Source organism: Penicillium arizonense (genome assembly GCF_001773325.1).
Source record: "Penicillium arizonense strain CBS 141311 chromosome Unknown PENARI_contig014, whole genome shotgun sequence".
Lineage (NCBI taxonomy): Eukaryota > Fungi > Ascomycota > Eurotiomycetes > Eurotiales > Aspergillaceae > Penicillium > Penicillium arizonense.
In genome coordinates this window covers 544,056-566,490 of record NW_019173291.1, presented here as the reverse complement: position 1 = coordinate 566,490, position 22,435 = coordinate 544,056, and the positions used below count along the sequence as shown (strand labels likewise).

Below are 22,435 nucleotides of genomic sequence, written 5' to 3'. Positions count from 1 at the left end.
ACTCGACCAAACCCACTAGTAGTTTGGGCTTTGGGCCTGATTATTGGCCCAACAGCAGCCGGACCGGGACCCCGCGGGGGACCGCAAATGCATAGTTTTGCCAATTATTACCCTTTTTGGATGCGTAATTTGATAATTCGTCCATTTTTTCTACATGTATTTTTTGCTGTTTGGGTTCTTCCGCATAACTATTAATCGCAAACAGAGTAGGCGTCAGAATTGGCTCTCTGTAGGTTCATTTGCATTTTCCATGATGTGTGGGAGTGGCTGGGTGTAGAAGGAGAAATTTATCATTGCGGTGATGATAATTATCACTACGGTGGGAGCACATACACCGCCAGGTGTGGGGCGACCCATTAAGGGCACAGTTACGCCACATCTATGTATCACATAGCGATAGCGCGCCACTGGAGCTGAAAACTTATGGATCTAGTCTGTATCTACGATGATCACATCCCCATTGGCCCACTCATATTGTCGATCAATACGACTACAGGCCGGGAAGGATTGCGAATTTTCAGTCGACATATTCGGCCAAATTTCGTTGACCTTTTGTCCATTCGATTTTACATTTATAAACCGAGGTGAAATATTTGGGTGGTTGATCCGGTCAAGGAGGGGTCCGCTGTTTGGGAACATACATATCACACCCCAAGAGAAGTCCTACAAGAGTCAACCATGACTGCTGAGGAGTCGAAATCGACATATTCCGGCACGTCGGAATGTGGAGGTCATCCGCCCTCTAGCATCACAGAGGACATATATCCCGTGCATACTCTGGACGACACTAAAACATTTCGTATGTTCATTAATTGGACAATGTGCTTTAACGATGTTCTTGACCCCGAAAAATTACACAATTCTTTGTCGAGACTACTCAACATTGGGGACTGGAGAAAGCTTGGGGGCCGGCTTAGGGTCAAGGTATGAGAAAATATGCCATTTTTTCTAAACTGAACAAAACAGCCTATTGACAATACACAGGATAACGGAAAGCTGGAGGTCTATGTCCCACGTCCGTTTACAGCTGAACAGCAAGCCGTGATATTCACTCATGCTGCCTTTGGTATGAGAATAGAGGAGCACCCGGTGGCCTGCCGTTTTCCTAGGCCAACCGATCGCCCGTATATTCAACATGTTTCTCAGGAGTTCCTGCCCTTCATGGCACGGCGGAACTTTCCAGCTACGATTGAAGAAATGATACGGCAGAATTTACCTCAAATATCACTGCACATTACTTCATTCAGTGATGTAACCCTTGTTGCTCTTACTTGGCCTCACATCATGATGGACGCTATAGGCCAACAGGCCTTACTGCATGGATGGTCGTTGGTGCTAGCTGGCGAGGACGAAAAGGTCCCACCATTTCTGGGCGCGCGAGAAGACATCCTCTGGGAGGCAGAAAGCTCAATCAACTATGGAGGGCAGGGAGAGTCTGTGCTCGAACGGAAACGTCTGACGGGGTTGAGTAAGCTCATGTTCATATTCCGATTTTTGTGGGACAAATTCTGGAATCCTCCCAGGGAATATCGGTTAGTATTTCTTCCCAGAAATGCCTTTGAACGACTGCAAAGGCGGATCCAAGGGGAAGTCGCCGAAACCGCTCAAAGCGGTGGTCAGATTCCTTTTGTCAGCGAAGGTGACATTCTCACAGCATGGGTCACTCACGTGGTGGCATCATCTGAGCCAAAGCTACGTCCGATAACTGTAGCGGTCATCTCTAACGCCCGGTTCCGGCTTCCGCTATTGATAAAATCAGGAGGCGTATACGTCCAGAATATGTTATATCCGATCTTCGCATTTTTATCCTCTCATCTCGCTAGAGGACCTGCTGGACCGATTGCTCTCAGCCATCGACGTCAACTCGCTGAACAGATGACTGAGCAACAGACACTTCATTTGTTGAAGACCATGCGCCGGGATATCGAGTCTCGTGGAAATCCGAGACTCGAATTTGGAGAGTCAAACGCTTCCATTATTGTATTCAATAACTTGACCAAGGCCGAAATAATCAAAGCTGCCAACTTTGGCCCAGCAGTTTTACGCCAAGGCGAGGCAACAAATTTTAGGAGCAACCTTCCAGGGACTATGGAGACATTCTTTGCCCGAGACATCAATATGGCTGTGCCTGCGGTAAACGATTTCTCTATGCTTGGTAAAGACTATGCTGGGAACTATTGGCTCAGAGGTAATCTCCTTCCACGGGCATGGGCAAAGATGGAGGGGGAATTGACGAACATGTGACAAACTGTTTGATCGATTCGCGTGTATTCTTTGGCTTTCCGTCTGTCTTTCTGTATCATCGACAAGTTATTGTGTCTAATCTTGATTTTTGAGACGTTCTCTGCCGATGCTAAATTTTACCAATTAAAATAGAAAAATATAATTCATTCCAAATGCTAGACGGAGGAACTAAAGCAAAAACATACAACAGTTAGGATTCATTTCTGTTCAGTTCCTATATGGAGCTTTTTGTCTAGTACTCCTCTACAAGATGCATCAATCAAGATCGGATGTAATATATGTAGCACCAGGATATCCCTCCTTGACAAGGTTCTGTGGAAAGACTAGGAGCTACGATACTGATGCGGACAAATGTGGCAATGTGCAGTTGTCAAGGATCACAACAATACTTTATCATAGAAAGGATGAGTGCGAAGGTCGAACAACGGCCCGGTCGCGCGACCCTAAAAGGTCGCTCTCCTAGTCTCACCCGGGCAACCGCGTTTATTTGCTAGCATAAAATACCACAATTGAAATTAATCAACGCGTATATTAGACTGGAGCACAACAAGATAATCCTCAAATCAGGCAAGGAGATTGTAGAACGCTAAATATACGGAAGGGCTTCGCTTATTTTCCTGTCAAAACTAGATGCTTAAACGACTGCACAGGGCGGAAGATCGTACCGATCTAGCACGCTTATGTGATCTGACGGCAGTAGTTATATTAGGACTGACGTTCATGAAACCGTCTTGCATCAGGAACCTGCTTATTCTAAGTCTATAGTTCTTCTTTGTAGATCGTTCGTGGCAGCAACAAAAATCGAGAAGCGCTCGTCAAGTCTGAAGGATATAAAGATTCAACGCCCACATTTACGAGTACTGTAGCGGTACTATGTTACAGCATTAGTTAGACTATTTCTCTAGAGTCTAAGATCTGACAGCAAAATTAACAGTGGTCGCGCGACAGAGGGTGAGTCTCACCTGCTCTCACCCCGCATCTCACTCCGTTGATTGCGCGGTCACCCTACTCACCCCTAGTCGCGCGACCATAAAGCGGCGATCACCCATTTCCCCACCCAGCTAAACTACCTTTGTTGAGTTATAAGTGACGCTTCAATGCTTTCATAGTTGATAGGAGTTGTTCGTGTTGTTCTAGGTACCGAAAGGCTAGTAGCCAGGTTACCAGGTAGACATATATATATGCACGTGCTCCCGCTCCCGTGACTATTGTTGTAATTCAAAGGAAGATTGCTTGTTTCTTCAGACAGAAATATGAGGGTTTATATACAACATCAAGAATCCGGACTTGTTATCAATAGACGCCGATATTTCCGTGGATAGGACAAGATCACAGGAGTTTGTGGAGGATAAGGGCTAACTCCGATGCAAAGCTTCATATCACAACAATTTTATCCACTGCTGTCTCTGAGAATAGAACGGTCTTCGGAAATATTGAGCGGATTCCGGTCGTGCTGGAGCATCCCGAAGAGGAGAAGCGCGTATTTCCAAGCTTTTGATAGTGTCAATACCCAATTGGTGGCATCTTGGCCTTCTCCGAGTTACTGAAGATTTTGGGCGCGTCGTCGTCGCTGATTCGGCACGTGACACAACTGGCAAGGCTTGGATTCTGCTGAAGACAAGTCGAATTCAAGATTCAAAAAATCAACACGCAGTTTTTGCGGCATTGAAAAATACAGGAGTTTTTGTATTGAATGATATCACTACTACATAGACCTCGCCAAGCCCATGGGCGGCCCATCATGGGCTCAGCCAGACCCGCCCATGGGCTGTTAAACAGTGCAAACATCGAGAACTCGTGACTTGCATATTTTGTGCAATTTTTAGCTCAAAACCTATGTAATTTTGGGTATACGAATTACAGGAGGGCATCTAAGGTTGTGAAGCCTCAACATAGTCAATTTGAATGTAGAACTAACTGTGACTAATATCATACCCTTCGAATGATTTTGGAATCTTCCGAGCTCGTCCTGACGTTCGCTGCTGAGTATTGTGCTGATTAGGCAAAGGCACGTCATCGTCGTCATCAGTATTATCATGATTTTCATCTTGATCTGATTCGATAGTGATATTCTGCGTTTCTTCGTGCTGTTTCCTAGAGCATGGATGCGCAGCCCTTCGCTGCCGTTTATTAGAAGCTGGCCGGCTATCTGGCCTTTGTGAACTCGCGCATGTGTCTTCCTCATTGTCGCGGATCGGTTCAAGCGCTTCTTGGTCTAGACTGTGCTCCTCTTCAGCATCCAACTTCTTCTCTTCCCCGGTTCTATAATCCCGTAGGGACGCGAGTTGTTTTTCTTCAATATCAAACTTTTCCGTGCACATAAATATCATCAGCTCTCGGATAGTAGAGGACTTAAGTGAGCCGCGACGATAGTGACAGACATCGCGAGCAGAGTTGAATAATCGCTCAACACCAGCGCCAGTTGCAGGAATAGAGAGAACATTTTGGGTCTTAGTATCACGATCTAGTGATCTCTCAAAGTCTTTAAGCTCGGTAATAAGCTCGTCGAACTAGTAGATCCTATCGGAGTTAGATAACCTACTTACTCGCGATATAAGGCTAGTCTTCTATATATCCTGTTTTAGCCTATCTAACTCCTTAAGACAGAGGAGATATTTAACACGCTCGCTTTTAACGCTTCTAGTAAACGTCTTTATCTATACGGTCTAGAAGCGGAATTTATACTAATTAAGAGACGTATAGTTACTCTCGAGAATCTTAACGACTTTATTAATACAATTAGCTACTATAGATATATCGGTAGGCGCATACGCGCTCTCAATTACTCTCTATATTGTAGCCGGATCCTAAAGCTTTCTATCTTATAGATACTACTAAATTTACTTCGATATTGTAACGGAGTCCTCAGGAATCATGCACAGAACTCCTACACGGATCTCTCGTACCCCTCTTGTAACCCTCAGGGATCGACAGCAATGCGTCAGCGTTGACTCACCGTATCGCTGATCCTCCATGTTAAATAGTCCATTCTAGGAGAACCCAGAGGTTCTCCAAGAGTCAGTCTCTGTATTCCTCCAATATACTACTTGTCCCTAGGCATCTTCGTCTTACCTAGTTGACAGGCTCTATCCTGCAAATACTAGAACCCCATCTTTACAGATATATAGCTATTAATAGCTCTTCTCGCGAATAAGATAAACTAAGCTTACGCTAGGAAATAGCGATACTCACGGGTAGGATCATAACTTCGCCGTATACGATAGAATTGATAGTATTATTATGGAATAATTACTCTATATTATTAGCCTAATAATGGTACTTAGACTTACTCTTTAAGGCTTCAAATTTAGAGTTATCCTAAAGCTTTCTAACTACTTCTTTCGCCCTTTTTAGATACGCGATAGCGCCTTTTCTTACTCGGGGGATTCTCTCGGTCTAAATTAACGTAGAGGATGGTTACCGACGGTATTCTCTTTATTATACGGCAAATCCCTCTTAGTGGACTAGAGATATATAAAATCACGAATCGGCGATAGATTGAACACGTCGCTACGATTGCTCCTATCTATATTAAGGATAGGGCGTCGATTCGTATAAGAATTGTTAGCGTTAATGACCTCTAGCGCCGGGAAATGTAGCGGATCTTACTACCGAGGAGGCTCTTGATGAAGCGTACGGTCGGCGTTATTATAGTCGTCGTCGCTATAATGGACGGACTCGATATCGCTAGGCGGCTCGCCTTACTAAGAGGCTTGCCGTCTCGGGCGGAGACGTCGGGAATCAGACATCGTTTCGGAGGAAAGGGCTTAGGGGAGGCAGGTTGCAAAGATGAAGCTATTCCCGGCTGTTAAGTCAAGCCGGGCTCATAACCTGTTGAAACTAGAAGATAGAGACACGATAAATGATGCTAGTACGCATGTAGGTCAAGGCCAATAAGGTGGTTTAGGTCTAATCTCTCTCTCATGAGAGAGAGATCCTATTTAATGAGGCATTACCCCTAAGCTATACTGTACATGGTAGGTTCAACGCTGATCATAAGCTTCATGCTTGGCGAAGCAGGCATTTCATGCCTGGAGATGCCTGGATAAGCCATGAATCTCAACACATTTATTTCGCTTCCCTAACACTCTTGGCGTGCATATACCGCGGCTTGAAGTCCGATTGATATGCATATATAACTTACTCCGTACGAAGTGCATGTAAAGGGATATGGATAGATACGTGACATACAGCCTAAGACAAAATTGATATCGGAGTGTAGTATGCATTATATAGTACAATTACAAATCTAAAATACATTCCCTCTATCCATGTATGCTCCCATATAATTTACACCTTCAACCCCCTCGCCTCCGCCTTACTCACAGCATCTGCGAACAACTGCTTACAAGGAACAGCACTCCCAAGCCTAGCACAAAGCAAGAAAGCCCCACTCAACTTCCGATGCAAACTATAAGTCTCCTCAGGAGGCGGCGCCAACCGCTCACGAATCATAAGTGGAATAAGCGCGCGCACGCGATCCGTGATAGTCTGATTACTGAAATCATACAAATCAGGCGAAGAAAGCATAAACGGTTCGGCGAGGGTCGTCATCGACGAAAGATGCGCGTCGACCATGGCGGGTGATTCCATTCCGGTTAGATAACCCAATTCGATGGAGAGGTCGTGGCAGGTCTTTTTGTCGTTGCGGGTTGCTGCGACGAGGGTGCGTACGTAGGTCGAGATGAATTTTTCGGGGTAGGCGCGGGAGGCGCCGAAGTCGAGGAGTTCGAGTTTGTTTGTTGCTGCGTTGTATAGGAAGTTTGTCCAGTTGGGGTCTGTTTGCATGTAGTGGAATTCGATGATTTCGCGGAGGCAGAGGCGCATTATCTGGGTGCCGATCCAGTCGCGTTGGGTTTGGGTGAAGTCTTGAATTTTGGTTACGGCTACGCCGTTTAGCATTTCCATTGTTAGGACTTGTTTTCCCGAGGCCGAGGGGATTGTTTCTGGGACCACGAAGACGGGGTCGTCGGCGAGGAGGGAGCGGAATTTTTTGGCGCCTTCGGCTTCGCGGATATAGTCGCATTCCCAGGCGAGTTCCGTGCGTGCGTTGGCGATTGTCTTGTCGAGGTAGAGGCCTTTAGGGAGGAGGCGGGAGGCTGTTAGGAGAATGGAGAGGTTGTTCAGGTCCGAGTCGATTGAGTCGGCTACGCCTGGGTATTGCACTTTGACGGCGACGGGCTCACCGGTGCTGGCCAGGACGGCCGAGTGGACTTGGCCGATTGAGGCGGCGGCCATGGGGACCTCGTTGAAGGTTGTGAACAGATCGCGCCAGTTTGGTCCGAGGTTATCGGTCAGGACCTTGTCGCGCTGCCAGGCGGGCATGTAGTCTGCGCGATCTTGGACGCGCTGGAGGACTTGTTGGATTGGTTCGGGGAGCATGTTGGAGTCTAGACAAATCAGCAGACGAAATAGTGAGACGGTGAATGCAACATACCTTGAATGCTCAGCATCTGTCCTAGCTTGAGAGCCGCACCACGCATCTTGGACAGCTTAGCCACCATGCGTTCCATATTACCAGGACTGAACATGATCGACCCGCTGTCCTGACTTCCAGTAGCCCGTCGGAAACCTTCGCCGACGGCACCAAAAGCCATCGAGGTAGCCAGGCCACCATACTGCCATAACCGGCCCAAACGAGAAGAAGGCACACGCGACTCCAACATCTGGTATGTCTGAGGCATGCCCACAGTCTCGGCACTGGGCACGACATCTTCAGCAACACTAGCAGCCAACTCCTCCATTTCCTGGGTCTCAGATTTCACAGGCTTGGTCTCTGCCAACTTCCACTCCCTCCTCGGCGCCGGCTTGCCAGACATCATACGAGAAACCCGTGGGCTGTGAAACAAACCCTGAATCATCTCCTCGGACAACTCCTCGCCCGCCTCGACCTTTTTGGCTGTCTCCGACTCAACAGGGGAGTGGAAAACATCGGCATTCAACCCGTCCCCTACGACCTGTTCACCACCTGCAACCTTGGGTACCTTGACCCTCGGCAAGCTTGACAAATCAGGCGCCGACTGACTGGACGGTTGATAGAAGACATCCTGCTGCTTACTGACATTCAATGCGTCGGGTTTCTCATCGCCGACATACTGTGCCGTCTGAGCCGGGACCTGTGACTCGGCCTGGCGTTGTAGTCTGCGAGCTTGATCCGGCGGTGGCGAAGTTGATGTTACACCGGCGGTGTTGGTGGTGGTGGTAGTAGTGGTTGTATTGGCCGATGTCGACGCCGACGTGCCTAGATCGGCGGACGGGGGTGTGTGGGAGTTGGCCGAGTCGCTGGGTGGCGAAGGTTCATCGAATCGGCGCGCGAGAGCGGCCGCAGCTTGTGCGGTCAGGATTAGGCCCTCTGTTTGGGCTTTGATGCCCTTGGTCAGGGACGACGTGCGGGTGTAGACATCTAGCTGGTGTTGCCGGATGGAGAGGTGTTTTGCAGCTACCGTTTTGGAGACATTGAGGAATTGGATGGCGTCTAATAGACGCTTACCTGACATGGCGGACAATGAGAGAAGAGACAAAGCTCCGGGGAGATCGGAGAAAGTAGGGCGGAGAGGGAGCCAAGCTGTGAGTAAAAGTGGTTAATAATGGCCGATAGGGAGCGATCGGGTGGCACGGCAGCCTCCGATTACCCACTTTGATGTATAAGTCGACTCTTTTCTTCTTCAATTGCTAACATACCCCATACCCCGGACTATACTATATACTATACTATTATACTATATCATGTTCCTCAAAGACACCCAAGAGCTTGAGGCCGAAGTCGCCCAGCTCGAATCGCGCCTCCAAGATGCCCGCGCGCAACTAGCAGCCTCCGAATATCCAAGCCCACCATCTTCACACCCCAACAGCTGGGTAATGAAAGGTACGACAGCCAATCTAATCCCCTAATCAACTCCCCTAACTAACAAACCCCTAGAACCATCCACATATAAACAACCTCAACAAAATAAGAAATTCACCTCCAACACAATCCGCTCCTCCCTCCACGCCCTCCTCCTCCTCTCCGACTCCGCCCTCCCACTAGGCTCATTCGCATACTCCAGCGGGCTGGAGTCCTACCTCGCCCACAACAAACCTGGCCGCTCCCAGTCGCCCGTCACATCCTTCCACCGCTTCCTCAAACTATCCATCGCCTCAATCGCAAGCACATCTCTACCTTACGTGCTAGCCGGGTACAGGAACCCCGAAACCCTCGAAACACTAGATAACGACCTCGACGCATCAACGCCCTGCATCGTCGGACAGCGCGCGAGTATCGCACAAGGCCGCGCCTTGATTGGGGTCTGGGAACGCGCGTTCCGGGTTTCGTTTGCTGGTCCTGAGAACCCCGCTGGTCGGGAGGCTCAGGCGGCTGTGACGGCCATTGATGATTTATCCGATGCGCTCAAGGCATCGATGGATGAGGACGATTTAGGGCCTAAGGGACATTTTGCGCCGTTATGGGGCGTCGTGTGTCGGGCTATGGGGCTTGATTTGCAGGAGACGGCATATGTGTTTGTGGTTAATCATGCCAAGGCGGTGTTGAGTGCTGCTGTGCGGGCTTCGGTTATGGGGCCGTATCAGGCGCAGAATGTGCTTGCTAGTCAGAGTTTGCAGGATATTATTTTGAAGCGGATTGGGAGGGAGTGGAATACGCCTGTGGAGGAGGCTGGGCAGGTGGTGCCTGCATTGGATTTGTGGATTGGGAGGCATGAGTTGTTGTATAGTAGGATCTTTAACTCATGATTCGGGGGTCTTGGGCCTGGAATAAAGAATAAATTATCATTGTACTTTCACATTGCATTCGTCATGTTTTGCTGAGGTTTCTCTCCGTACACGTAGTCCTACATCACACTGAAATCTAAGTAAAACAGCCCAAAATGCCCCGGAGATCAGTATGCGCCGGCCTCGAGTCCGAAGACACGCCCGTATCCCACATGGTTTTGGAAAGCCAAAAACGAAAAAAAAGGCAAGAAGAAAAGATGGCCCCGGTTAGGGCTGAGCATACATAACTCATCAAACGCCGGCCCAAACCAGACCTGCTGAACCACGAAACACCGCACCATGAACCCGTCCGAATGTGACTAAAAAAAATAGACGCAAAGAGGAAGTGTCGAAAGAAAAGATATAATACAGGAGGTGAAGGTCGATTAGAGGGTGATGTGCATGTAATCGTTGCTTCCGAAGGATTTGCCGCAGTTGGGACACTTCCGAGAGCGAGATTGAACACGTTCGTCGACGCATTCTCGGCAGAAGACATGACCGCATGTTTTGATTGCGGTGTTCTTGAAGTTGCGACGACAGACCGTGCAAAGTGCGAGTGTCTGCACAGGTTAGCGTGGTTTTCAACAACAGATCGGACGACTTACCCGTAGCATTTCATATTCCGAGGACGAATTGCCAAGACTCTTGTTCTTCCAGTTGTCCAGGCTCTTCTTGGTATCTGAAAGAGACTGCTTGAGACTAGCAATCTCTGTTTCAGCTTGTCGTAAGGAAGAGTTGGTATTGCCCAATGTCGAGTCCTTAGAGACGGAGAGTTCTTTAAGCTCAGCCACCTGCTGCTTTAACCCATTCGTGAGGATGTCGCTTTCGGCTAACTGCTGCTGGATCTTGTGCTGTTTGCTCAGAGCTTTGTTTAGCGCCTCCTTCGTTTCACTGACTTGCTTATCCATGTTGGATACCAATGATCTTGTGGAAGCTTCAGACTCCTTCAACTGTGACACGATATCCGACGTCTTCGAATTTTGCATTCGGAGAGTGCGAACTTCGACATCGCGGGCTTCTTTGCTCTTCATTGCTGCAAAGAATTTCTGATCGGCCTTGGACTTTTCTGCTGTGAGACGCGCAATCTTCTCCTCCATAGCACCAAAGTCGGTGACTTTCGAGGATGCCAGCTTCGCAAACTTCGTGTAGGCCGTCTGCATTGAGGTCAACTCGGTGTTGAGCATGGCATATTGGCGCTCGAGACTGCTGTACTTGGCTCGAAGTTCTTCCAGCGGCATGGCCTCAACATTCTCGTCAGCCTTGGAACCTTCGATCTGCACTTGTAACCTTTGAGTCTCCGACTCGAGAGCTGCAATCCGGGCCTCCCTAGCATCTGCTAGCTCTTGGAGCTTCAATGCAGAAGACTTTTCCTGGTCCTGGGCGGCTTTCCGCATTTGTTGATCGGCTAGAAGCTCATCACGAGCGTTTCGTATCCGGGCAAGATCGGCTTCCGCTCTCATCAACTGAGCTTCCTTCTCCGCAACGGTGTTATGAATTTCATCCTCCATCTGCATTTTGTATGCAGTTCTTTCGGTGCGATACTTTTCGGCTTCCTCGCGGAGCTGAGTATTCGTTGCCTCCAGATGGTTGATGCGCTTGACTACATCGTCATATTGTGATCGCAGTTGCTTGAAAAGGTCCGTATGTGCGTAATCGTCATCCGAGAGTTTGGAATACTAAAATCGCGTTAGCGGTGCGATCAGAGACGCTGGGAACAGCGTTACCTTGATTTTGATTTCAGTAATTTGGCTAAGCAAAGAGGCGTTCTCGGCTTCCAGCTTTTGGATTTGCTCCTTTTGCTTTTCCGAAACTGCCGTCAGCTTGTTATTAGCATCCTCAAGCTCAGGATTGCGCTCCCCCGCGGGAGTCCCTCCGTTCGCGGGTGAGCTTTCTTCGCGCTTCGTTTGTGTTGCGTCGACAGGCCGGGCAGCCATAAGTTGTTGCTTCTCTAGCTTTGCAACAGTCATACTCTTCGCGCGGTCTAGTTTCTTCTCAGCCACTAGATACCGCAGCGAAGCAGCTTCAAGGCTTTCCTCCAACTGTTGCTTTTCCGCGAGAGTCTTTTCAAGCTCTGCGATCGCAACCTTCTCCTCTGCCAGCTTCTTCGCAAGGCGGGTCTGAACTTCTGAAATCTCGGGTGGCGCATCGCTGGATTTGGATTGGACTTGTGAGATTATTGCGCGAATATCCTCCGATCGCGATTTCAAGTGCGTCTCAAAGCTCTCGACATCTTCAAATTGCAGGGAACTTTTAAAATGTTGCTCTGTTGGGGAGGTCAACGTTTGTACGGGTGGCGTGGGGTTGTGAGCATTTAAACGGACCTTGATCTTCGGCTTGCGATGGCCCGAGAAGTACTTTCACTTCATCAATCAACTATCATGGTGTCAGTCCCGTTTGCTAAAAGTTCCGATAAAAGAACAAGGAATGTGCACGCACCTGTTTGAACCAAGAATCGATAACACGCAGGTGGTCATTGTGAAACGTGGCAGCTTTTGACATTTGACTCAAACGCGATTCCAATGAAGACTTCTCCCGCTTGTACTCTTGCATTTGGCGCAGTATCGCTTCTTTTTGAAACCGCTATCGCAAAATCCGGGTCAGCATTATATCCGAAGACTGCAGGCCAACTTGCGTGATCATGATCAGAAACCCCTCCTGGAACTGTTCATACCTCCAAATCATCTTTCCATGGCATATCAGCGTCAGGATGTGGCTTACTGCCACCGTTCGCGGTGGTAGCCTGTTTCTTTAAAGGCGGGGCCGAGTCATTGTCTGCGGCGGGCCTCTTCCGGTCCTCCATTTTGACGAGACCGGGTTCTGAAGACGTGACGGGGAATTCGACGGCCGGCATCAGTGGCTAGACTGGCATAGGAGGGGATTGATATCACCACCGGACCGTCCGTCAGTCAGCCAGACGCAGATCTCGCGACTGTGTCCAATTCTGTCGAGGGAGAGTCCGGTAGAAGGCAACCAGTAAATCAAAGCAAAAGGTGGAAATGAAGGAAAGGGGAACAGACAAGAGAAGGGGTGGGATGGTAAAGATCCAAGAAGCCTCCTGGCAGGAGGAAAATCCGCTAGCGTCGGGCACGTGACCGCAACCCACCTCACTTCCCCAGTCTGGAACTTTTTCGATCTTCAACCCGCATCTCATATAGAAATGGGCAGCCATGAAGTCCTTTTCCAGCTCCGTTATCAGTGAGTACTATAGTCGTGATGAATCCTGGGTTGGTTTCTGACGCGTCTTTCAGATAAAACCGGCAAGAAGTTTGCGCCAAAGGCGCCTGTCCGTCGTGCGCCCGCTGCCGCGCCCGCCAGACGCCCAAGTGCAGTTCAACAAGCGCAAGTTCAGGCGGCGCAAGCTGAGACCACCCAGCGAGACAAACAAGATGAGTCAGACAAACAAGAAGATGTAGCTGAGTCTGCGCTGCCTTCCGGGTCTGCAGAGCGAGCCCCTGCAGCCGCGGATGCGAAACCGCAAGCAGTCGACGCAGCTCCTACCGAACCACCTGCCGCAAAAATCGATACGCCGATTGAAACACCCATTGCTACTCCGATCACAAAGCCGAATGCTGTTGCGATCTCCAAACCAACTGCCACCTCGATCCCCAAACCCATCGCTCAGCCCATTCCTCCCCCGAAGCGAAAGGCCTCTGTTCTGCAACCGAGTTCCCATGAACCAACCGCACCCCTTACCCCTCCTCCCACCCAACCTAGTCAGCCCACCCCAGTCTCAACCACCTCAACCGGTGTGACCCAGCCTGGATCCGCTCGCGATGAGCCAGAAGAAGCTTTGCTGGAATACGCCAGGGTTGAAGCAGCGCGAGCCGCAGAGAACCTTGTGAATTCGACACAACCTCCCCTTTCGTCCCACCGAGCCCAACCCGAATCCCAAAACAATGCTGCACCGACCGAGATCCGACCAACAAAGCGCCGAAAGTCGTCTGTGACAATCGCGAAGCCGGGCCGCAAGAAGTCTGTCTCCACAGTTGCCTCGGCGTCCTCATCTAGGCGGGGCTCTCAGTCAGTTGTGCCCACCATCGAAGATCCAAATGGCACACCCGGCGCATCTGCAACCTCTTCGACCCCAGAACTCTCGCAAGCAAAGACAAAGAAGAGAAAATATTCCAAGGCCGGTACCTCTGATCCTGAAGGCAGCGAAAAACCGAAGCGTGTTCGCAAGAAGCGTGAGCCAACGCCAGAAGGTGCCGAAACAGTCGAAATCTTACCAAATGTGGTAAAGATGTCAGAACTATGCAAGGATCTGCGAACCGGAAAGAAATCGAAGCGCGAGACCGAGCTGCGGAAGATGGACCAAGCCGAAGAAGAGCGAAAGAAGACAGGAACCCCTGCACCAGGAACACCTATCAAACAAAACGAACCAGAACAGGACAATGCGGAACGCCCTCTAGATTGGAAGCCCCAATCTGGTCCAATCATGCGAATCGTCAACGGCGAGATTGTCCTCGACAATTCGTCCTTGCAGGTAGATCGCCACGCTGATGCTGCCCGAGCCGCCGGCGATCTGGAAGATGTGGTGGAAAGTAACCTGACACGGAAGATCAACCAAGCCACCTACGGAAAGCGTTCCAAGACCGAGACCTGGGACGAAGAAATGACAGATTTGTTCTACCGTGGCCTTCGCATGTTCGGCACCGATTTCATGGTGATCAGCAAGATGTTCCCCGGCCGGTCTCGCCGCCAGATCAAGTTGAAGTTCAATAATGAAGAACGCCGTGATCCGCAGAGGATCAAGGATACCTTGCTCGGACCGCGCGAGCACATCGATATTGCAACCTATTCGGAGATGACGAACGCCACATACGATGACCCCAAGGTTGTGCAGCAAGAACTTGATGATGAGAAGAAGCGCATTGAAGATCAGCATGCTAAAGAGAAGCAGCTGCAGGAAGAGATGCTACATAATCCAACCGGCACAGATGCCAAAGATGAAAAGGCTGACAAGGCGCCTGCCAAAAAGTCGCGCAAGAAGCATGCGAAGGACGTGGGAGGAGGAACCGAAGAGGTTCTCGGTTCTATCGATGATTTCCCCATGGCTTGAACGGATATAATAGACAATTTATGAGGCAATGGTTTGTGCTTTACGGCGTTTTGGTCTGATCAACAAGATACACATCATAGCAAGGAGTTACGGCTGTTTGCTCTTTCGCTGGCTCTTTTCGACTGTACATGAACCAGATTCACATCATTAATCACTGGCTTTCAATATATTCTTATTTCACCTGCGCCTTGTCGATCCAAACCCGGTGCTCTCACTTGTAGATGAGAATCGTGGCGGCGAGCGAGACCTCGAGCTGCCTTCGCCTGCATCATAACCACCAGATCTGAACGAGGACCCGACTCCGCTATTTCCACGTCTTCCCATCTGATATCCAGCTGCAGCACCACCCAGTGCTCCAGTCCAGAAACCCGGCGTCCAACCCTGCCGCCCAAAAGAAGCATTAGGATCAGGACAAGGGCTATAAGGAGGCGGAGGCCCTGGATAGCCACCACCACCTCCTCCACCTCCACCACCCCAGAAACCACCCCAGCCCTGTCCAGGAGCTCTCCCACCACGAGTCCTCCGCAGTCCGAAGCAATCCGCAATCATAGGCCAGAAGATCAACACGAAAACAGAAACAAAGAACCCCCAGAAGATCAAATCTCCCAGCAGTGCAAACGTCTTCCGATATCCAGCCGTACCACCGGTCTGCCTGGAAGCCCAACCCGCCGCCCCACGATTCTGACTCTTCCCAAACCTTTTCTCTCCCAGCTCAGTGAGCAACAGTCGATACTCAACCCCACAGCTCCCCTTCAGAACCCACTTATCATTCGAGTTCCGATATCCCTCGCAGATGACATCTGTAGCGCCGAGCTTGAACTCAGCTGGGAGCGAGGCGGTGCAGGTCCACTGTACGTCTTCCTCGTCATAGTCATAGCCTTGGTTTGTGCAGCGCATTGTTTCGATTTGGTACAGATCGCAGATCTTCGAGGGTCCTGTGCAGCCGAGCTGGGGCATTGGAGCGACGCGTCGGGAGCTAGTCATTCGGTGATCGCGTAGTGTTAGGGTTTGGACATTGGAGAGAAGAATTGCATCTTGGCCTGGTGGTTTTGTGGTGCCTTTGCTTGTGGTAGGTGTTATGAGGAGGAGAGCTGTTATTGCTAGTGATGGGAGACTGCGCATGGTGTGTGGAGTGTCTGTTATTTGGGGGAGATAGTGACATAAATAAGAACCAAGTTAGTGCAGGATTTATAGGTATTATAAGTAGATGGGATCCTCAGGCTCCAAGGTTTTGAGTCAATAGTTGAGTGGCGATGGATGCGTGTCCTCACGAAGCTGCCAAGCTGAGACGAACTGTTCGATAAGAGATAAGGCAAACCTCCGAGGCTTCTGGTTGAACTTCCTCTTCCTCCGCTCCCTGGCGATGGCCTGAACGTTGTCACAATGGCGCTCCAACAACGTGAGTAATACGATCATTGCTGAGTACAACTGCTGACGATGTCGTAGATGAGCCCGCGCCAATTGCGCCTCAATCCTCGTACGTCCCCGTGGAGTGATCTATAGCATCCCGCTAACTCCCCCCAGCTTGTCTTTTACCCAAGGCTTTCTCCTCGGGCAGCTCTCAGTAGTACTACTGATTGGAGCCTTCATCAAGTTCTTCATCTTTGGTGAAGCGCCACCCCCTCCGTCCCGGGGCATGTCCAATCGCACCACCCACCGCCGCTACAGCTCAGTCTACAACCCGCCACAAGACGGGCAGAAAACATTACGAGAGAAACCATCCACATCAAACGTCCTTCGTCCTGTACCTGCTACTTCCACGAATACCCGCTCCATCCTCCGCAAGACCTACTACAGCGCCATCCCGACCAACCCCACTAGCAAACATGGCCGACACCGCATGCATCATTCGTCCCATCAGCCAGAGTCACTGGACTGGTTCAATGTTCTCATCGCGCAGACAATTGCCCAGTACAGGCAAACAGCCTACTCCCTCAAAGATTCGCCCACCTCCTCCATCCTCAGCTCCTTGACGGCGGCCATGAACAACCCGGAGAAGAAACCCTCCTTTATAGACAAAATCAACGTCACCGACATCTCGCTCGGGGAGGAATTTCCCATTTTCAGTAACTGTCGCATCATCGCCGTCGATGACCCCAATTCGGATGGTGGACGGCTCCAGGCCCTGCTGGATGTTGACCTCAGTGACGACAACCTCTCCATTGCCGTCGAGACATCTATGGTCCTAAACTACCCCAAACCCCGATCCGCAATCCTGCCAGTAGCACTATCCGTCTCAGTTGTGCGGTTCTCAGGCACACTCTGTATCTCCCTCATCCCAGCATCGACAGATCCGCTCCATACACCTGCGGGGTCACCAGCACCACCACCGGAGCCAGGGTACAATGCAAGCCACCCACCCAGTTCAGCAGATCACACAACTTCAGGTGATCAGCTCCCGCCAAAAAGCAGCCCAAAGAGCAATGTCGCCTTCTCTTTCCTCCCAGACTACCGCCTAGACCTCTCAGTCCGCTCACTCATCGGATCCCGCAGTCGCCTACAGGATGTACCAAAGGTAGCCCAACTAGTCGAAGCACGCGTCCACGCCTGGTTTGAAGAGCGCGTCGTCGAACCCCGTGTTCAGGTCGTCGGTCTTCCAGACCTGTGGCCTCGCATGGGTAGGACAGGCGTCCGAACAGGCGAGGACTCGGACGCCGGGTCTACAGCTCCACCACGAAGCGCTGGCTCAGCCGATGGAAGTTCGCTTCGATTCCCTGATGGCCATGAACTGGAGCCAGAGGGTCTACGGTTCCGAGGGAGTCTGGATGCGCGGTTAGGGCTTGGTGCTGGCTCCCGCATGAGTAGCTTTAATGTTGATATGGGCGGCGTGAGGAGCTCGAGTATGACTCGGCAGGATAGTGCTGGTGCTACCAGTGATCATTTTGACATGCCTGGTGCTATGCCGGCTGGGACGCCGATTCCTGAGGGTGCTTGATCTTGTTTGAAATTATCCAGGTTTGACCTGACTGACATATATCTCTACAGCTTGACTCTATGTCTTTCTACATGTATCAAGCAACCATACAATGTAAAACCAATGATAAGTTACTAAAACAATCCTAAGAAGTTTGATTCTTATTCGTGTATTTTCAAGGCGCTTGCTTGGGACTACAGTAAGACACTCCAGGTATCTCTCCGCAGGGTCTGTCATGATCCACACAATCTCGCCTCCTGTCAAAGAACTTCAAGCGCTTAAGAGTGAATAGAAATGCAGGGGTTAAAAACGACTCTTCAACCGGCTTATACCAGGATGATATGTTTACACCAACGCGTCTCATGCACAGTTACTTGGGGGTTGAGAATATCAATTCTAGGGTGCGAATGCTACAGTAACTTAACCTTCCAGTGCTGTACTTAATGATTTAAGGCTAATGTTAGTCCACGGGCTTCCTTCCCCTACCTTAATTCGCGCGGTACTAAGTAAGCTATATTGAAAGGTAAAGGGCTAAGAGCGGTTGGCCATTATTTATGAAGTGATAGATACGCTAAAGAATAAAGAGCAATAAGAACTTAGCAGATCCTCGTTCTATATTTAACAAAAGCCTAGTTCGCCGCCTCTAGTCCGATCAGGTGGTATGGCTAAGGTGCTAAAGAGGGTGGCCCTAATGATCGTTCCCTGAACTTAGTATAAGGTTAAGCAGACTAAGGGTGTTGTGTTCTAAGGTGCTAGAACTAGCCTCCCGAGGTTCTCCTTTAATAAGACGGGTGTTGATTGATCTCTCCCCATTTCTCGCCAATTGTTTTAGTGTTTGTTTAAAAATTGATCAACGGCCTAGAAGCACCATAGATATGCAGGCTACTCTGGTTTCAAATTCTACCTCAATTAATGACTAGCCACTCCTACATCATAACGGCCACCAACTCCTTAGGTGACTGATTAAGCTTAGGGGTTTTGTTTTCGCGAATGGTTTCGGCAAAAAGCTCTTCATCCGCAACTTCAAACCCATTAATCTCCTACTATGCACCTATATTATTCGAGTGGCAATGTGCAGTTGATCGCGGGGAACTAAATACATGTCTGCCAAACGAGTGTTCTTATGTACCTAGTTCCTCCTACCCGCGGATCTACTCCTCTAGGGTAGATCTGGAGTCACCACATACTCCTTCATCCACTCCTCGTGGAGGCGTCTTTGGGGTATATCTTTGGTCACATTGCCCTTACAGCCGTTTCCTGCATCGTGCTAACGTGCGGTCACGTAATGAGAGTAACGAGTGATAAAAGTATAGCTAGAAGGAGCTAAATAGTACTTGTATAAAGCAATAGGGCTATTTAAACTGTCTAATTATAACAGCATTGTTTGTAACCCGCTAGCAACCCGCTACGTTGCTGAATTCATACACTAAACCGGCCTATGCTCAATTTTAATATACCAAGTAAGAAGAATTCTACAGTGAAACTAGAGACCGTGAGGTTATAGAGCAGAGTCCCGACGACGCTAGGCATTCAATAATGCTTGCTAACACCGTCGAGGGTGGAGATAACCTCGATAAGCTATTCGAATACACGCTGCCGGACTAAGCTAAAGCTCTAAATGGCCGGAGATTAACATAACACCTAATCAAGGAAGAGTGCGGATATCGAAGAACGGGGTTTAATCTTAGAGCAGTATATATTAGCTGGGATCTTAATGCGGAGTTGTGTACATATCTCGTGAGAAGGAGAGGACATTAGAGAGGTGGAGGTGCATCCACGCGCTCATTTTTGTATTCAATGCATTGCTAGCACTAAATTTTCATTTGTACTACGTGTTTTATAGGGTTGGCTTATATATAAGGGGCTAGTGCTTCCACTCTTTAAGAACCAGCCTCACTTTTTATACTAGAGCATGATTAGGCGTACGGATACATGTTCTTGCTTCGACTGGAAAGAAGCACCTGCATAGCCCTTACGATACTAGTTAGGCTCCAACATGTTAATAGAAATTTGATTGATTGACTGAGTGATTGAAGCATGTGGTATCTCCGTACATGATTGACACTTGATTTGCATGAAAGTCTACTACATACAATATGAGCACTTATTATCCAATCACCGTCTCACTCTCGGAAGAACCAGTCTGCCATGAGAGTAAAGAACATTCTCGCCTCCAAATCTATCAGTAGTGCGATCGCCGCCCTCATGTCGCATCGGAGGTATGGTACTTGGAGTATTCACAGGCCCGATTTCGAGGCTCAGTGACTGTCCTCTATCGAAGAGGAATGCAGCCGGGTACAAGGGCAGGAGGATCTTGTAGACGTCCCCTCGGACAACCTTAGATCTGGGAACATTGGCCTGACAGATGACTTTCTCCTTTACGAAGTTCAGCGCAACTTCTTCACGGTGCGAGAGACGGAAGTAACCCCGCGCAAAGTTGTCCATAGGTTCGCCATGGTTGCCAGAGAGGATGATGGTTTCGCTGTTTGAGTCCACGGCGCGAAGATAGACGAATAGATCTAGATCATCGGCCTCTGTGCTGACTTCCAGCTCGAGATAGGGGGAACCGAGGATCTCGAAGGATTGGATGAAGGTGGAGTCGAGTACGAAATGGAGGTTTCTAGACGTGGAATTATAGCCCTGGGTTTTGAATGCGATGCGCTCTGCATGAGCGGGGCTAGTTAGAGAGAGCTTTTTGTCCGGGGTGAGGTAGAAGGCGACGTCTTCGGCGTCCTGTGGGGGGAAATGCAGTCTCAGTCTCTCTGTAAAACGTCTCTTTGCCATGGTGCTGCAGAAGTCTGAGACGAGGGACAGTAAGCATTCCGTTATCCTCCTTATCAAAGAGGAAGTGGTCGAGGAACTTCCTCTGCAGTTCAATGTGCGCCGGCTCGTAGAACGCAGCGAGATGGTTGCCGGTATGCATTTCCAACCACTTATACTTGGACGAGATACCGTTAAAGGCCCGAATATTCCCCGGTAAGTGGATCTCAGGGTCTGTCCAGTTCCCAGCCGAGTAGAAAGGCACTTCAATGTCAGAAAGCTTGCGGACTCGGCCAAGGACACCCCAGACTCCTTCGTTCGGGTACTCGGTCGTGGCGAGCAGCTTCGGGAAATCAACCCGGCCGGCTGCCAGCTCCCGGTCGCTCAAAGATTCATCCTGCTTCCCAGCCTGATAGGGGAGAACAACGTTGTTAAACCAGTGCGATTGGAAATTATCGCTGTAAATGCCCCCTTTTCTGGTAGCGTGATACACGTTACACGCCGACTCATAAGACATGACACATGTCAGATGCGGGGGCTTTTGCATGGCTGCCCAGTATCCAACCATGCCATAGTAACTGATGCCGCTGAAGGCGACTTTGCCCGTGCACCACGGCTGAATAGCAGCCCATTCAGTCACGTCGTAGAGATCTGGAACTTGTTACCTCACGGCTCGAAATGAAAGGGAACGAAATGCACCTACCTTGCCCTTCCGCATCTGCCTGCATAGCAACAGACCGCTCGAGACCAAATGGGTCCAGCCTTCCTTGGCTACCCCCGATGCCGCGCGCGTCAACGCGAAGAAGCGCATAGCCGAACTCTCGACACTGTATCCCATGCCTGATATCAGCCTCACAGCAGCGGTCGCGAAAACAAGCTCAGCCGACTTACCCAAATGGCGGGATCGCATAGCTCGAATGCAGCATCAGGACCCAATGGCTTGATGCTCTTATACATCTCAGCGTAGATTGGCGTACGCGGCAGTCCAAAAGTAGCGGCATGAATATCCTTCCCATAGGGTCCCAAGCTGCAGATTACTGGTACCTTCTTCCCCTCCTTGGATGCAGAGAAAGGTAGGAATAAATTAGCGCAGAGCTCGATGCCATCGCGCATGGGGATGTAAAGGTGCTTGGTACGGGTGTATCCTTCAACATCCGCCGTGGACGTCTGGTATTCCGGCCGATTTGCGGACATTGTGAGACAAATTCAGAATGTTGGGGATATGAGGAAGAGGGATGAGGATATGGCAAGGTGTAGACTAAAGATTGAGACAGAGCAGGTGAGATGCTTGTAGTGGACGTTGTACGTGGCGGGAGCCGCTGATTCTGGCGGTAATAGATGTCTTCTTAACTTATTACCACATTGGTTCCATCAGCTTTAGAAGAATTGCTACCGGTAGTTATACTGAGTATGACCCATGACCCTCTTAGTCTCAACTCGCTGGGGGTGGCGGGATGGCGGGGTGGCAGGGGGTTGCGTCGCAATCGCGGTGACCGTTACACGGTCAAACCGGTCACCGTGTTAGGCCGTGTTTTTTATGCTCCTCAGCGGTTTGGAAGTCTAAAGGAGAACATGTCTCAAGCGTCAAATCCAAGCAATTCACCATGTGGGGCGAAACCCTGAAATACGGGGAAACCGGGGTATAGTGGAAGTCGTGTCTTCCTTTATCTGTGGCGTTGCCTTTACTTGTTATACTTATATATAAAAGTAAA

The 22,435-nt window shown here is 49.7% G+C and overlaps 7 protein-coding genes across 7 annotated transcripts; 3 read left to right on the top strand and 4 right to left on the bottom strand.

The window, feature by feature from the left end:
* Positions 1-678: 678 nt before the first annotated feature.
* On the top strand, positions 679-2,192 carry PENARI_c014G05385 (uncharacterized protein; the record flags this gene model as incomplete). Its single annotated transcript, XM_022633503.1, has 3 exons — positions 679-924; positions 985-2,133; positions 2,187-2,192. 3 exons carry the CDS (start codon positions 679-681, stop codon positions 2,190-2,192), a joined length of 1,401 nt encoding a protein of 466 aa, XP_022486657.1.
* A 1,965-nt stretch (positions 2,193-4,157) lies between these two features.
* PENARI_c014G04075 (protein kinase COQ8) lies at positions 4,158-8,741 on the bottom strand (the record flags this gene model as incomplete). Its single annotated transcript, XM_022633477.1, has 3 exons — positions 4,158-4,754; positions 6,571-7,634; positions 7,682-8,741. 3 exons carry the CDS (start codon positions 8,739-8,741, stop codon positions 4,158-4,160), a joined length of 2,721 nt encoding a protein of 906 aa, XP_022486655.1.
* A 1,635-nt stretch (positions 8,742-10,376) lies between these two features.
* PENARI_c014G09544 (E3 ubiquitin-protein ligase BRE1) lies at positions 10,377-12,790 on the bottom strand (the record flags this gene model as incomplete). The annotated part of the gene is made up of 6 exons (XM_022633596.1): positions 10,377-10,550; positions 10,596-11,666; positions 11,715-12,253; positions 12,312-12,363; positions 12,427-12,570; positions 12,662-12,790. 6 exons carry the CDS (start codon positions 12,788-12,790, stop codon positions 10,377-10,379), a joined length of 2,109 nt encoding a protein of 702 aa, XP_022486725.1.
* A 367-nt stretch (positions 12,791-13,157) lies between these two features.
* PENARI_c014G07247 (transcription factor TFIIIB subunit BDP1) lies at positions 13,158-15,049 on the top strand (the record flags this gene model as incomplete). The annotated part of the gene is made up of 2 exons (XM_022633546.1): positions 13,158-13,185; positions 13,239-15,049. The coding sequence occupies 2 exons, from the start codon at positions 13,158-13,160 to the stop codon at positions 15,047-15,049; spliced, it is 1,839 nt and encodes a 612-aa protein (XP_022486512.1).
* Positions 15,050-15,226: 177 nt separating this feature from the next.
* Positions 15,227-16,171, bottom strand: PENARI_c014G05742 (DUF1183 domain protein; the record flags this gene model as incomplete). The annotated part of the gene is made up of 1 exon (XM_022633513.1): positions 15,227-16,171. The coding sequence occupies one exon, from the start codon at positions 16,169-16,171 to the stop codon at positions 15,227-15,229; it is 945 nt and encodes a 314-aa protein (XP_022486734.1).
* A 261-nt stretch (positions 16,172-16,432) lies between these two features.
* mmm1 (ERMES complex subunit MMM1) lies at positions 16,433-17,984 on the top strand (the record flags this gene model as incomplete). Its single annotated transcript, XM_022633505.1, has 3 exons — positions 16,433-16,448; positions 16,496-16,526; positions 16,574-17,984. 3 exons carry the CDS (start codon positions 16,433-16,435, stop codon positions 17,982-17,984), a joined length of 1,458 nt encoding a protein of 485 aa, XP_022486667.1.
* Positions 17,985-20,078: 2,094 nt separating this feature from the next.
* On the bottom strand, positions 20,079-21,917 carry PENARI_c014G01469 (uncharacterized protein; the record flags this gene model as incomplete). The annotated part of the gene is made up of 4 exons (XM_022633420.1): positions 20,079-20,696; positions 20,776-21,374; positions 21,427-21,550; positions 21,615-21,917. 4 exons carry the CDS (start codon positions 21,915-21,917, stop codon positions 20,079-20,081), a joined length of 1,644 nt encoding a protein of 547 aa, XP_022486675.1.
* Positions 21,918-22,435: the final 518 nt, after the last annotated feature.